Raw genomic sequence first — 15442 nt, 5'->3', positions numbered from 1 at the left:
TCACTACTGAATCTCTCTGAAATGTCTCAGATTCCTGTCTCTGCTCCTGGCTGTGCCAAAGATGTGTAGTGCTGAATACTTCAGAGTGAAGTCTTGGCACAAAATTAGAACTCCCTTTTCTCTCCACTGACTCTTGTATCATTTTCCTTACTGCAGCTCTTAGCAATTTGAAAATTGAGAAATCCTGCAGTTCTTTATGCCTTTAGTTTCCAGTGCTTTCATTACCTAGTGTAACTGATTACTTCCCCAGTACTGTGGCTACATTTCAGCTTTCTGGTCCTCAATTCTCTTGGTTTGTAAGGGATTTATAAAGTACCAGCCAAAGAACTCTGTTGCTTTTTAAAGCCTAGTTGGACTATGCCCCATCTCACAAATTTACTATCATCTCAAAAATGGCTTAATCTACCTCAGCAAGCTTTCTTGATTTCTAAGACTCTCAGCTTTTTTCAAGCTAAATGAATAATTGCCAGTTCTTTCTATGTATCAGTTAACATCTCTGCCTTTTTTGCTGTCTAGTTTTTTTGGATGCTCTTTCTTGAGGTCTGTCTTGATTTAACTTTCCATCTTTTGCTTTTTTTTCTGCTTCCACTCTCACAAATTATAGGATCACATTTTTTATCTGTCTTTGGGACTTCATAAGATTTTCTGAAAACACACATGCCTTCTATAATTTTTCATAAAATTCCTTTGAATTGGAAGCTGATGATATAGCCCATTATTTAGTGTTTATAGTTTTTATATGTTTATAGTTTTTAGTGTTATAGCCCATTAATTAGTTTTTAGCTAACTTTACACAAGTTGAGTGGCTGAAAGAAAAAAGTGCTAATAGTTGTTTTGTGATTTTCAACAGAATTTAATTTCATTTGAACTTGGAGGGAAAAATGAAGATGGTAAGGGCAGATGTCCATTTGATCCTGCTCAAAGCTACACATCTGTTATGGTTGGTAAGTTCAGACTTCATGCTCCTTTTTCTTATGTTTAAAATGTTCTGTCTTTTCCACTGTCACCCTCCAATCTCTCATTATCAAAATGGTGGCTTGCATCCATATTTTTTTTGTCTGTATTGTGTATCTGTGTAGATGTTAAAATACTTACATAGTCAACCTAAGCTTGTTTCTTAAAAGGAGAGCTTCAATCGCTAGGATGTTTTGGATAAAATTTCTAAAATACCAGTTTTCAAACTGTATGTCTAGATGTTAAACATATTTAGTCTGGATGATCTAAATGTACTTAGACTGCCCTTGTAGTATCAATTACTGTAATTTCAGAAATGACAGCAAGCACTGTTGTTAGCTGTACTGAAGACATGCTACAGAATAGGGAAGCAAGATATTTATTGCAAGTATATGTACTGCATGGAAACACACCACCAAATCTTAGTTTGGGGAAGCCAGAACTTGTGCCTTTTTACCTGCACGTCTCGAGATCATAAAAGAGAAGCTCAACATTGCATGAAACAGGAAATGAGAAAAAGAAAAAAAAAAGTTTTCAGCATTGTGCCCAAATCTGTACAAATCAAGTTTGAATAGTGGTGGTGTAGAAGGAGAGGAAAATAATTCTAGAATTCTGATGCATTTAAGTAAATTTAGATGTTTTAAGATAAACCGTAGGTTTTCATATTAAATTATACAATGCCACAAAAACAACATTGACTTTTTCAGTTCTTGTGTTAGAGCAATAGTAATAATAAACTCAGTTGTGGAAGTGTTAGCTTGAGAATGATCAACAGAAATGTAAACATAAAAGACATGTCTAGGGCAGTTCAGAGGAAATCGGTGTTTCCCTTTTGTTTTGAGAAGTTAAAGCTTACATAGACTCACAAAATTTTTATGTACCCTCTTTGGTGTCCAGTCCATAAGTTCTAATATATATGGTTTTGTATTGAAGATGAGGAGCTTTATTCTGGGACTTCCTACAATTTCTTGGGAAGTGAACCTATTATTTCACGTCACTCTCATCAGAGCCCTCTGAGAACAGAGTATGCAATACCTTGGCTTAATGGTAAGTGAGCATGAAAACTGCCCCAAACAAATCACTACTTCTTCTTCAACACCACACATACAGAGTTTGAGTGTCTTACCTGGTTAAGGAGCAATTGTCTGATGTCTGAAAGAGTTGAATTTTGTTATACTGGCATACACTGTGAATGTGTGCCCTCGTGTATGCCGTCAGGAGATTGTGTTTTGAAATTTCAGGATTTTTATCAGCACTCATGGTGAAAACAGCTTTGGAATATACATGTTTCAACTTGACATTAATGGTTTATTTCTTACCTGCTTGTTCATTCTTGCAGTAATGCAGCTGAATTATGATATAGTAAGGAACGGAATGGTTTTAGTTTTGAATTGGTTCTTGAATTGAGCTGATCATGGTTCTTGACACTTTAATTTCCCGGATTTCAAAATTCATTGAATTTCGTGAATTCCCAGAGGTTTGAGTCTGTGCCAGAAAGGACCAAAATCATGACCATTGTCCAAAAAGTGCAGGATTCTGAGTTTTGTAATACATGTCACAGCACTGTCATTTTAATGCTTCAGCTAATAGCTGAAATAGAAGAGAGGCAGGCAAGGGCAAGGGGGGGTTACCTCTCCAGGCCCATTAGCAAACCACATTTGAGTGTGGACTGAGAAATGCTGAAGTAATGAGCTGTCAGATCATAGGGACCTCTCAGGTATTTTAGTGCTTTCACATAGGTTTTGTGGGGTTCTGGGTTTTTTTTCTGTTTCTGGTTGTTTTTTTTTGTGGTTTGGGGTATTTTTTTTTAGAAATCCTATACATATTATGAACAGCAAACTCTGTAAGTACGTCAGCGAGTAGAGAGGAAGTAAATGCAGTGTGGAGTTTGGGTGAAACACAACTTCTGAGGGTCTTTGAGGGAATCAAGTTAGTCACATCTGTAATAGAAAATTCTTCTGTTTGTATCTGTAGAGCCCAACTTTGTTTTTGCTGATGTGATAAGAGCAGATCCAACCAGCACAGATGGAGAAGATGACAAGATATACTTCTTTTTCACTGAGGTGTCTGTGGAGTATGAATTTGTTGGAAAATTGATGATTCCAAGAATAGCTAGAGTATGCAAGGTGGGAGATAGTTTAGTTTACTTTTACTGTATCTCATAGGATCTTGTGTGTGCATGTTGAAAAGCATTCATTATTCTGGACTTACTGCCAGGTAAGCGGAGGTGATTGAGATTAGTAAACCTTAATGAATGAGCTGTTCCAGGCAGTTCATCAGAACTGAGAAGGCCTAATGGTTGCTTTGTAAATAAATAGTTGATTTAATTTTGCACAGTTGTGAAATCTGGGACATGTGGAGGTTCTGCTCTTCTCTGGGAGAAAACAAGACAACCCGCAAAAGAAAAAGTGTTGGCTCCGGTTTTCATTGTTAATTTTTTTAAACAAGTACAGCTCCCCGTGAAGAAGTGACTTTTGTTGAAGCTGAGCAGATTGGATGTGTGTCAAGTGACTTTGAAGTAGCTGTATGCAAACACAACTGTAGCTGTGTCCACATAAAATAATTCTTGACTGTGGTGTAGCAGATGGGACATCTGTGAAACTGCTACAGCTGCCAGAGCCTGAAGGGAAATGGTCACCAGCAGTCTGATTCTGTCACACTTGCTGTGCTTAAGCCTCAATGTGTTAAGCTGATTCAAGTACATTCTCAGGAATGCTGGTTAAAAGTCTTGCTCATGGAAGTTTTTTCAGCAGAAAACATTTCTTTAACAAAAACTTCTTCAGTGGAATGTATCAATTTCCTTTTTTCCAACAGGAAATTTACCTGGCGGTTTCATTTCTATGAAGTTGAAAGTTTTATTTTGACTTTACTGTTTTGTGTTTAAACAGGGAAGTCAAAACAGCAATAACAAGTTAGTGCCCTTGAGATTTCCATTAAACAAGGAGCTGGAGGCTCCAGGTTTAGATGGGAGGCAGGTTTAGATGGGGCTTACTATTGTGGCATTCTGCCCACTGACAGCTTGTGCACACTTTAAAAGGGGAGTCTTGTAGAATATGAGAGCTTCATTTATTATATTATTATATAATTCAGACTGTTGTTTGAAATAGAAATCAATGGCAGATTGTAAATATATAAACACTTATACTTAATAAATTTTGCGGATTGCCTTTAATACACTGCATATACCGTTGGATAATGAATGGAAATATTAAATGGAAAATATTAATACTGGTTCAATATGCCCTCTTGTAAGAGAAGTATCAGAGCTACAACTCAATTATCAAATATTTTGAAATACATTTCCAGTCAATATATCTTAACTTAAGCCTTGGTACTGCAAATCCTTAGTAAAGGTGGTAACTGCTAGAAGGTTTATACCATTGCTGGATTTCGTCTAATGAAATTATCAGTGTCAGACAAGCCTTAAGGCATATTGCAGTATTAGAATTTAAATCCCCTTTGATGTCACAGAATAAATGCAGTATTACTTATTTCTCTTAAAGAACAGTATAATATTTCCATGCTTGTTTTACTTTTTTCCTACTGAACACTGCCCATCTCAGTTTTTCTGAGTGATTCTGAGGTGTGGTTCTTCACTAACTCCAGTATTTCATCTTCTCTGTGTGTGTGATAGAAATAATTTTGCATTATTTTTATTGAACCAATTTCCCTGTAGTTTTCATACTGTTTTGTTTCTGAATGTGTTAACATTTATTGATTTCGTATAGGTAAAATATTATAAAACACCTGGGCTTAGTAATTGCATGCTATATAGCAGTGGTTCTTAAATGCAAAAATGCTGCTAGTTCTCCTCACAAACACCTTTTTATTTTTTTAATACCATAAGAGGGACCAAGGAGGATTAAGGATCTTGCAGAAAAAATGGACTTCATTTCTCAAAGCCAGACTGATTTGTACCATCCCTGATAAGAATTTAATTTTCAATGTTATCAATGATGTTTTTATTCTCAAATCTCCGACTTTGAAGGAACCAGTGATATATGGAGTCTTCACCCCACAACTGTAAGTGTGGTATAGCTTTTTCCTGGATAAAGTACCTTTAATCTCAATTGGTTACTACAAGAACATTATAATTACTAATATGTTTTGTTGGGTTTTGGTTTTTTTTCCTTATTTCTTCCTGAATTAATAGGAATAATGTGGGGTTGTCAGCAGTGTGTGCATACAATCTGTCTACTGTAGAAGAGGTTTTCTCAAAAGGAAAATACATGCAGAGTGCTACAGTGGAACAGTCTCATACAAAGTGGGTACGGTACAATGGGGAAATTCCGAATCCTCGACCTGGTGCGGTAAGTGTCTGTAGTCTTGGATCTGATGACTTTTTTAATGCTCAGGAGGAAACAGGCTAGGGAATACTAACAACCTGCTAATGATTCGTTTGCCCTCACCTGGTTACTTCTTGTAAAAGCTTCATAGAAAAACACTCAGGTGATGTGTTCTGATCTTTTTATCTGGGAATCAAAATCTTGCGGTTTGGGGGTTTTTAAATTTAGAATTAAGTTACTTGCTGGTTTTGTATTTCATTAATTTGTTAATAACTTTCTCATTGTAAAATAGAACTCAGTTTACACTAGTGACATCATACACTTTTTAGTTCAGATGAAAAGAAGTATAGTAACTGTTGTGTGGTCTCAGTAGAATCAGCATGTTTATCTATTTAGTGCATTGCTCTGCAAACTCAGACTTTTCCAGTTCTGGGTCTCTTTCAGTTCTTTTTTACTCCTTGTGTTCCTTACAGTCATACTGTTGCTAGCACTAAAAGAGAGAATGGTTAAAAGTGCCGAAGGTGCATGAGAGCACAGGAGGAATATTTTCCTAGAATGTATTGTGGTCCCAAACAAAAATGTAGTCCAAAGCTCAGGGATTAGTACATCCCTGAGGCCAAAGTGCTGTGAGACCTGATGACCTTCCTTGGTACAATGAGTATAGTGTTACAGGTGTGGTTACTGGCCAGAATAACGTGGAGAAGAAAGTACATGCAATTGCTGTTATTTGTCTTCATTTTGTACAAGTAAATGTTACAATTTGATTTTTTTTCTTTTTTTATCCTCTCCCACTTCTAGTGCATAAACAGTGAAGCCAGAGCATCAAACTACATGAGTTCTCTGAATTTACCAGACAAAACTTTGCAATTTGTTAAAGATCATCCTCTAATGGATGACTCAGTGACCCCAGTGGGAGATAGACCTCGCCTAGTAAAGCGAGATGTGAAGTATACACAGATTGTGGTTGACAGAGTCAGATCGCTCAATGGCACCATCTATGATGTTATGTTCATCGGTACTGGTGAGTTCTGCAAAACACCCGTTTTTGGTGATGCACTCATTCTTTAGTTTTCTTAGAAACACTTGAGATTTCTCTGTTTACAGTGCTTTTACACCAGGTGGTGTTTTAACACTAGGTGGGGTAAAAAAGAAGTAAGGTGCCACAGTAAACGAGCAATCTCAGGTGCTTTGAAAAGGTATTGCAGGAAAAGAACTGCAAAGCTTCAGTGAGTTCAGCAAAACCAAACAATATAATCTCCCACTGGTCAATCTGTGTTATCAAAATGTTATATCTTGCTCAGAGGTCCTGATGCTGCTAAGTGTAATGATTGCCTTTGACATGGAGCTGTTCTGCTGAACAGCAAGCAGATTATTGAGACAGCTTGTAGCAATTGTGAAGGCTGTTTTCCTGCCTTTTTATTTCAAGGATCTTAAACATCTTGCTCTGTTGTTTCAGATCGAGGAGCCCTGCACAAAGCTATCAGCTATGAAAATGGAATGCACATTATTGAAGAAACACAGCTTTTTCCAAATTTTGAGTCAGTCCAAACTCTTCTGCTTTCATCCAAGACAGTAAGTGGTATAAGCATCACAGCATTCATTTCCTTTTGTTCTTTCACAAAACTTTCTTTGTACCATTTCGTGACCTTTTGACAAGACCATCACTGTGTGTAGAGCCAAAGGCTGCATTTGTAACTCACCAAGCTGCAGCAATCACATATTGCCTGCTGTCTTTCAGTATGTTTGGTAGGTGACAAGCTTCTGAAGGTATTTAGACCTTCATGGGGAATGGCTGGGGCAACACAGGTATGCAGGTCTTCACTTGGTTTCCTTGTGCAGAAGCAGGAAACTGTAAGGTGTTTTACGAGACAAATTTCAGGTTTGGAGTGATGTAAAAAACCTGACCCCTGGTGGCCACTGCAGAAATGTGAGGAAAAATACCTCACGTTTGGGTTGAGGTTAGCAGAGCAGTGGTGTGTGGTTCTGAGGGAATAAAGCTAAGAAGAGAGAAGTCTTCTGGCATAGAGATTCATAACTGTGTAGTTAATTGATTTCTGCTGTCCTGAATCTTGGAGACTCCTGCATGCTGGTTGTGTCATGAGAGCAGTCACGTTGCTGCAGCTGTGGGTGAGGTCCTCTGGTGAGGTCCTGTCTGCCCAGTGTGGCCCCAGCTGCAGCTCCAGCTGGATGGCACAAGAGCTGCCGCACGCTCCAAACCTGGCAGCTGTCCTGTGCTGTTTATTGCTTGCTTGATTTAATCCTAGAGTGTTTTGTGACCATAGGAGGATGGTCACTGGGTGTAGTTTGTACATGAGTTAGGGTCCTGCCCCTAGTAACTCAGACCTTCTCATCCATTAATCTATCTGTCTGTAGTCCCTTGTGGCATCAGTGAGATTTTCTGGGTTTCATAGATAATGAATGCCTCTTTTGAAGTATCTAGTAGTAATACCAGCAAAAAAAAAAAAAAAAAAAACAAACAAAAAAACAAACAAAAAACCCCCACCACAATACTAGTGATCCGTAAGTGCTCTGCAGCTTAGGGATGTAGGAATACTTTGAAACAGCTTTTATTTTTGTGTGATACTTAATAAAATCTTGCATGTCAGCATGATCAACTCAGTGGAACAGAGCTTTATGCCATAATTTGTTTAAGCTCATCCTGCATGCTTATTTATCCTTTCATGCTTGCAGTAGAAATAAAGGACAGAGTATGTTTTTGCTAGACAAGCGAAAATCGGGATTAAAAACGCCTGTGCTTAGTAAACATGTTTGTATTATTTTTGCATGATACATCACACTGACAACTCACTTGTGTATCCATGCAATATGTGTTATGTGTATTTATATATATACATACACACACACACACACACTCAAAGTATTTGCCTAATTTGCAAAAAAAATGTTTCAAATTTCGTGCTTTGACAGGAAGTTTTGGGATTTGCTCTGTCATAGAAGATAATAGCTCTTCTAAAGTATATACTAATACCCATTTTTCTAATTGTGGGATCATTCCTATGCTGGCATAATTGTGATTTGCCTATTTCAGGGAAGTGCAAAGAAAGAGATGATAAACCTGATACCAAATACACATCATGTAGCAATTTCACCACATACTTGGAAGTCTGCTGTAGGAATAATGGCATTGAATTTATTCCCTTTTTCCAGGTGCCACATACTCACTGAAGTAATGCTGCCCAGTACCTTTCCATAAAACCAGAGGTCCTGTTCAGTGATGGGGAGTGGGAGGTTGGGTCAGCTGCCAGAGTCATGGTAACTGACTCTGGTCATAGTACCACCTATATTCACAGCACCACCCAGGCAGGTATTCCTGCTGCTTCCCAGCCTGAAAACACAAGTTTCTGACTCTGCAGTCAGTGGCTACTGAAGTCCATCACTGAGCTGATATTATGTTACATGTCATGGCATCCCACAGCAGTGGACTAACCACAGAAGAATAATAATTATCCTGATGGTGGGCTTTAGACCTCTCTAGAGTCAGAGTCCTTTCTGATCGCATTTTTCAGTAGTCTCAGTAGAACTCTACGGATTCTTCCCGTAGAGTTTGGAGGGTGGTGGGAAGTCAGATGAGTCTACAGTAGATCACCTTAACTCCTGCTTGACTGGAAGGTGTGTCTGGGTTATTTTTAAAATGGTTTGTTCAGCTCACTGCATGTTCTCTGAACTCCTGGATAAATGAGCTGGGAAATATGCCAAGACACTACAACCCAAGTGCAGTAGTGCACTGTGGAAACCTTTGAGCAGAGTATGAAGCTTTTCCTAGGAAGTTATATGTTTCCAGCACTGTAAACTTCCTTCTATGAGCACTGCAGCACAGTCCAACACTAATCTCTGTTAAATTTCAGGATGGAAGAATGCCCTTGAACATTGGTTTAACTGTCGTTCAACCTGTACTTTCCAGCAGTGCCAGCAGATTCTTTTTAGATCGTGTTTTATCTTATATTTTTCAGTGTCAAGAGTTTCCCTGAAAGTTATTTGCACACTTTATATGCAAGAAGGATTCAAACTAATTTGTGGTTGGTCTTGCAGCTTCCTCTAGAGTCTTCCTTATGATCATTACATTAAAGAGACGGACATGTTCGGAGTACTTGTGGCAGTACCTCCTTCATCCTTAGTTGAAAGAGCAGAGTATCAGTGAGCCACAAAACCTAAATGCAGCCTTACTTACTTACTCTGTCAGTTCTTTTCTTAAGGGTGTTTATGATGTCAAGACCAAGTGTCTGCACATGGACATGACATTTTTGAAGAATGTTTCTGTGCTTTAAATCTTTCCTTGGTTGTCTGCTCATCGCTTTGTGACCATACTCATCATGCTAGAGTAAAGCAGCCTCGCTGCAGACATGACTGAGTACATTTCTGTGCACTGAGATCTGTACAGCTGCAGTACAGGAAAAGCCATTCCATGCTTGTATCCATCTCATTTGCCTGACAACTGCAGTAGAGTGCTGGTAAATGTGCTCAATATTCTACTCAGGATGAAGCCGGCCCACTGCTGAGGTGTGGGGTGTGCTGTTCATCTTTCTATGCAGGGCGTGTCAAAACGACTAATGGGTCAATCATGGTGGATTTGGGTTGCAGCACAGGCCTCTTTCATGAGGCTTTGCCTGATAATATATAAAGTCACAGTGTACCTTTAGCCAGGTAGACTTTAGAGCTCATTTTCCCTGAGCTCTAAAGCAGATGAGTGAAATAGGCAGCTGCCTGCCCTTTATAATAAGGATGAGTGTGGTCTTTTCTTGCTGTGCTCACAGTCAGACTGCTTTGGGATTGCCAGCAGCAATGGTTTCTGCTGCCAGCAGCAATGGTTCAACAGCCATTGTGATTATTTTCCCCTTCTTCTACGTGTCTTGCCAGTGCTGTTTCCTTTGAATACCACCAGTGTTCTTCCTTAATAAGCATTTGACTTTTGCAAGGGTGATGCTGATGTGGCTGCAGAGACAGGCTGGCTGAAGAGCTGAAGGCAGTAGGGCTGCTTTGGGTTAAGGGGAGCAGCCCTACTGCCCACTCAGTCTCGTGTGTGTTAACTGCAGCCGTGTCACCAGCGCAGCCATGCCTTGTCTCATAGAAGGATTACGGCATTCATATTTCTGGAAAAACTGATAAACTCATAGTTAGACGTGGTTACTTCCCACGTACTTGTTCCAGTTTTTTGTTGTCTTTTTACACTTTCAGCATTGGTGCAATATTTCTAAGATAACTTACTAGAGCTAAAAGCTAATCAAATGCTTACTCTCCTAAGGCACAACTTTTTACAAAAAAGGCTGTATATATGCAGCTCTTTAATAATGTTGAAATTGTTCCATGGATTGGGTTGTTTGGGTTTGAGAAAGTGATTGGCTGTGATGTTTTTTGTTGTGCTCTGTTTTCTTTAGGGCAGAAGATACCTCTTTGCTGGTTCAAATTCTGGTGTGGTGCAGTCTCCAGTGGCATTCTGTGACAAGTACACCACTTGTGTTGACTGTGTTTTAGCAAGGGATCCTTACTGTGCTTGGAAACCTCTTGAAGCTTCCTGCATTGATATTTTTAAAGAGGGTGAAATGGAAAGGTAATTGTATCCTTTGATTACCTTACAGTTACAATCAATGTTTAATCAGTCTTGTCTCTTACTGATAACTGGAATTTTAAAAATTGAATACAATTCAAATACAGACTTTTTCCTATCCATTTATGTCTGCTAGTGCTGTTTAGATGACTCTTATTTTAGTACAAGGGGATGGGCAGACTTTAGGAAACAAGATTTGAAGTTGTAATGGTTGGACTTCTTTTTACAGGAACTGGATTCAAAACATAGGTGGAGATGCATCTTCCTGTTCTGGTGAGTTAGTCTTCAAAGAGCTCTTTCATATGTCTAGGTGGAGTGGTGAAAGAGTTGTATTTAGTTCAGCTTTGCTTTTGTGGTTATCTGGACATTCATTTACACTTTAATAGGTATGGGATTCTGCTTTGAATATTGGAGCATCTGTACAACCTGCATGTTGTCTTAAAAACTGTCTGTGTTTGTATGCATTTCAGTGTGCAGTGCACAACCCCCTGAAATGAATGGGGGCACCTCAACAGTGACTTGTGAATGAAAGCAATATCAGAAGTACTTCTGTTGCAGAGGCCTCTGTCTCTTTGATGCAGCATTTGACATTCTGTGAGCTTTGACACGTGCTTGGTTATTGCTGCTAGATCAGATTAAATTATTCTGAAAAAAAAGAAAAAGCTGGTTTTATGGTGAGAGGGGAAGGGGAACTCAGAACATGATACAGAGCAGCTGAAGTACCTTCCATAGTGCTTTAAAACAAGTAACCACAGGTCCTTTCTTTATCGTGTGTGCTGTTGTCACTAGATCAAGGAGATCATAAAGAGTTACAGGAGATTTTAGCTGCAGTAAAAAAAGCTCTTAAGAGTTTGATGTACTTGCTTTTTATTTCTAATCCAAGCAAAGCGTGAACCGCCATGAGAGCTTTGCTTGTTATTTTTTTTTTTGTTGACCTAATAGAGTGCCATAAGGTGTGGGTGTGATAAAAGTGCAAATATCCTTTTTTTCAGGAGAGAGTTGGTAGTTCAGTTTCCTCTTGGATACTTTGTAGTTGCTGTGTTATTTAAAATGCACCGATTGGATATAAATTGAGACCAAGTATAGTATCTTTCCCAAACAGTAACTTCTCAGGTACACGCATAGTTGTGGATCAGTGAGGCCTCACCTTTTTCTAGAAGTGGAGGCTGCCTTAGAGTTGAGGTGTCCTATCCCTTAGGTTGTCTTGATGTTCCACCTGCAGCCTGGTATTCCACTGAGATTCTTGCATGCTGTCCACCTGGTCTTGTGAGGTGAATGCCGTAGTCTTCATGCTTCCAGTAAGATTGTAACACAGTCTGGTGAAGCTGTACAGATTAGAGCAAAATGGAATCATTGCTGATACTCTGCACATTTATTTTGATGTTCCAGATAAAGTAAGAGAGAATCCCCTACAGCATACATTCAAGCATGGGAGCACAGCAGAACTCAAGTGTTCTCAAAAGTCCAATCTGGCGCAGGTAGTTTGGAAGTTCAAAGATGATGTGCTGAGAGTGGAGAGTCCCAAGTACCGTCTGCTGGAGAAGGCACTGCTCATCTTCAATTTGTCAGAAGGAGACAGTGGTGTTTACCAATGTTTGTCGGAAGAAAAAGTCAAAAATAAAAAATTTTCTCAAGTGCTGGCTAAGCATGTTTTGGAACTGAAAAAAATGCAGCATATCACAGTGGGCCCCACCGTGACAGCCGCACCAACAGAAGGTAATAGTGATGTGCCAAAACTATCAGCTGTGTCAACCGAGGGGTCCTCTGCTTACATCTCGACCACTCACATGGTACCAGTCACAACAGCAAGGATATTAACAAAGCCCATTGGCCCTGTCCTAACAAGTGTAGCCTCCAACACAGAGCTCTTCAATTCAATTCCTGATGCAGTCCCAGAAAAGACAATGTTCCTCAAGTCAAATGATAACTTCCTGCTGATGTTCCTCTTCCTCTTCTTTTTCGTTCTCTTTCTGTGCCTGCTCTCCTACAACTGTTACAAAGGCTACTTGCCAGGGCAGTGCTTGAAATTTCGCTCTGTGATGCTGCTCGGTAAAAAGAAAACGAAGTCAGATTTTTCTGATTGCGAGCAAAGCGTGAAAGAGACGCTGGTGGAGCAGGGCAGCGTCAGCCACCAGAGCGGGGAGCAGCCCAAGCCCGCGCACGACACCGGCTACGAGACGGAGCCCGACTGCGGGAACAGCCAGCTGCAGGCCGGGGACTCGCAGGCGTCCCGCGAGGCCCGGGACAAGCCCTTCGACGTCAAGTGCGAGCTCAAGTTCGCCGACTCGGACGTGGAGGGGGACTGAAGGAGCGCGCCGTCCTCCCAGAGGCGCGAGTGAGCTGTGGTCCTGCGGCTGGCTATTTGAGCACAGAGAGCCTGGGTGTGACAGCTGAGCCATTGCAGGGGTTACACGCTTAAGCTGTACAGCAAGCCAATTTTCGTTCAGATCTTGGCAGATTAGAGAAGTGATGTAATTGTCTGGAGACCATAGCATCTTGTGTTGTACTGTCTTTTTTTCTGGTTTTTTATAAAAATGGCCAGTTTCAGATCACCACTTGTTTATTCCCAGTTTTCCTCCCGTTGAGCACTTTGCTCTAGTGAAGCTACTTGCTTGTTCTTTGGCCATGTTCTTCGATAGAGTAAAAGTAACTTTATAATTCAGTTGGCTTTAAAAAGTACTTCAGTCTTCACATATTTTTAGTTGCCATTAAAAAAAGATCTAGTTTCATTTTAATTCCAAATTGGAAATTGAGTTTAGTTTATCAGATTGGTAAATTATAGACTTTTGTCCAGATTGGGACATTTTTTTCTTTGCTTCTAGTGATTGTTTTTAGTTTTATGCTTTGTGTTTTGGCACACTAGATCTTTTTAGTTGGTTAAAGTTAATTTTTTTAACTGCTCTATAAGTATCTTAGATTTTAAGGTATAATGGGGATAGCATTGCCTTGATTTGTGTAAGACTCAGGGATAATCTTGTTTAAAGGCTCTTTCCTTTGCTGCTTTCTAGAAATGTAGGTACAACAATATCAGTTCAAAACATGGAGTAAGTGGGGAATGGGGAAGGAGGAAACAAATGCTTTTCTTTTTTTTTTTTCTTTTTTTTTTCTTTTATTTTTCTTTTTTTTTCCTCCCCCCACCAGCCAGCCAGCTGGACATAGTCACATTTTATTTTCTATACAAAACTGGATTTATTTTTTTTTCTTTAGTTTATAGAACAGTACAGGCAAGCAATGTCAGTTAGCAGTGACATGGAGAGAGATTTCTTGCATTATGGAAGCGAAACAGGAATCGAGAAGAATTAACTCCAACAATTCAGCTAGTGACTCGCTGGAATGGACTGTTAGGACACAGCCTGATGAGAAAACATTGCTGATTTTTTTCTTCTTTTCAGATTCAGAAATAATTCAGCTTCTTTTTGTGACAAATACTTGCAGCGTGACCCTTTCTGGATGATACCTTCACTCTCCTATGCAACTGGAGACTGAAACTGGAGCTGCTTAAACAATCAGTCCTTTGAACTGTTTATGTGAATCATGCCTGCTAACGTGAAAGTGTGCATTTGTTCTCAGCCTGGTTCACAGCAGCACTGTTTGTCTGTAAAAACATTTTATGTGTGCAGTACAGTCCTAAAGAATTGTTCCTCTCACTGCTTCTTTCTGTAAATATTGTTAGAAGTAGAATACATTTTAACAGTAAATAGCAGTATGCCTGGGCTGCTTTTCTGTGTTGAACCTTCATGCAAACATAATTTAGACCATCTTAGTGTAAACAGTTTATATTTTATAAGATTCAGTTTGGTTTTATTTTTCTAATTTTAATTATGTACATATAACAGAATAAATATTAAAATAAATTGTATTACATCTTGGCTTTCCTGAAACGTGACGCAATGACAGTGCTTTCCATTTGGCAAGCACTAATGTTCCTTGTGATTTCCTTTGGGGGGGAATGTAAAAACTTTGTAATTAATTTGAAGCAGCCTCTCAGCTTCAATTGAATGGGTTATAACCCAGGCTGGGGAGATGGGAAGGATGGGATAAAAACAATGTGGGTGAAGGAGGAAAGTGCTCTTCTCTAGGGGCCTAGAGACACTTAGTCTCAGTACCTTTCTAAAACTCATTTGTCTTTTTGCATTATTTCTTCATTGTGTGATGTATTTCTTGCAACTTCTTTCCTTAGTACCCTTTTACTTTCTTTTCTGTCCTCTTCTGTCACACAGCCTCATCTCCTATACCTTTCCCTCCTACTGGTACCTCCTTTTTGTCCTGTGTGGGAAGTGATTCACCTCCTTCACCCACCAGTACCCAGCCTGATGTTTGGTCTAGCAAAGACCCCGTAAAGGTCATGTTGTTGCCACCTTTCCTAAGTGACCAGGCACAGCATGTTAGTGTCCGGGGACCCTTCCACCTCTTCTGCCAAGCCACAGGTAAGTTGAGGGACCCCTGTATAAGCCAGCACTTTCTGCATTGAAGGTTTGTCTATGTAACCGTGTACTGTATAAATTTTACTTTTGTGATGTTTAGGGGGGGAAAACAAGAGCAAAGAGAGACAGTATCAGGATGCCAGCATGCTCTTACCCAAGAATAAGTCACTGTGAGTACTGTACTGTATAATGGAGGCTCTGAGGCAGCAATCTAC

At 39.6% G+C, this 15442-nt stretch overlaps 1 protein-coding gene across 16 annotated transcripts in view; it reads left to right on the top strand.

Annotated features, from left to right (window-relative positions):
• The window catches only part of SEMA4D (semaphorin 4D), a 101743-nt gene that overhangs the window by 69077 nt on the left and 17224 nt on the right, over positions 1–15442 (top strand). For 14 of the 16 annotated variants that reach the window (XM_063423596.1, XM_063423593.1, XM_063423587.1 and 11 more), the window contains 10 exons: positions 851–944; positions 1888–2001; positions 2929–3080; positions 4802–4977; positions 5108–5264; positions 6039–6261; positions 6697–6812; positions 10634–10806; positions 11033–11076; positions 12193–14662. In XM_063423596.1, the coding sequence (XP_063279666.1) occupies positions 851–944; positions 1888–2001; positions 2929–3080; positions 4802–4977; positions 5108–5264; positions 6039–6261; positions 6697–6812; positions 10634–10806; positions 11033–11076; positions 12193–13109 (2166 nt within the window). In that variant the 3' untranslated portion in view covers positions 13110–14662. Of the gene's footprint in view, positions 1–850; positions 945–1887; positions 2002–2928; positions 3081–4801; positions 4978–5107; positions 5265–6038; positions 6262–6696; positions 6813–10633; positions 10807–11032; positions 11077–12192; positions 14663–15442 lie in introns of those variants that run through there. The other 2 variants (XM_063423598.1, XM_063423599.1) reach the window with 2 other exon arrangements.

This window comes from Prinia subflava, chromosome Z (assembly GCF_021018805.1).
Source record: "Prinia subflava isolate CZ2003 ecotype Zambia chromosome Z, Cam_Psub_1.2, whole genome shotgun sequence".
NCBI classification, from domain to species: domain Eukaryota; kingdom Metazoa; phylum Chordata; class Aves; order Passeriformes; family Cisticolidae; genus Prinia; species Prinia subflava.
The sequence above is the reverse complement of the archived record's forward strand: the minus strand, read 5'-3'. Positions and strand labels throughout refer to the sequence as shown.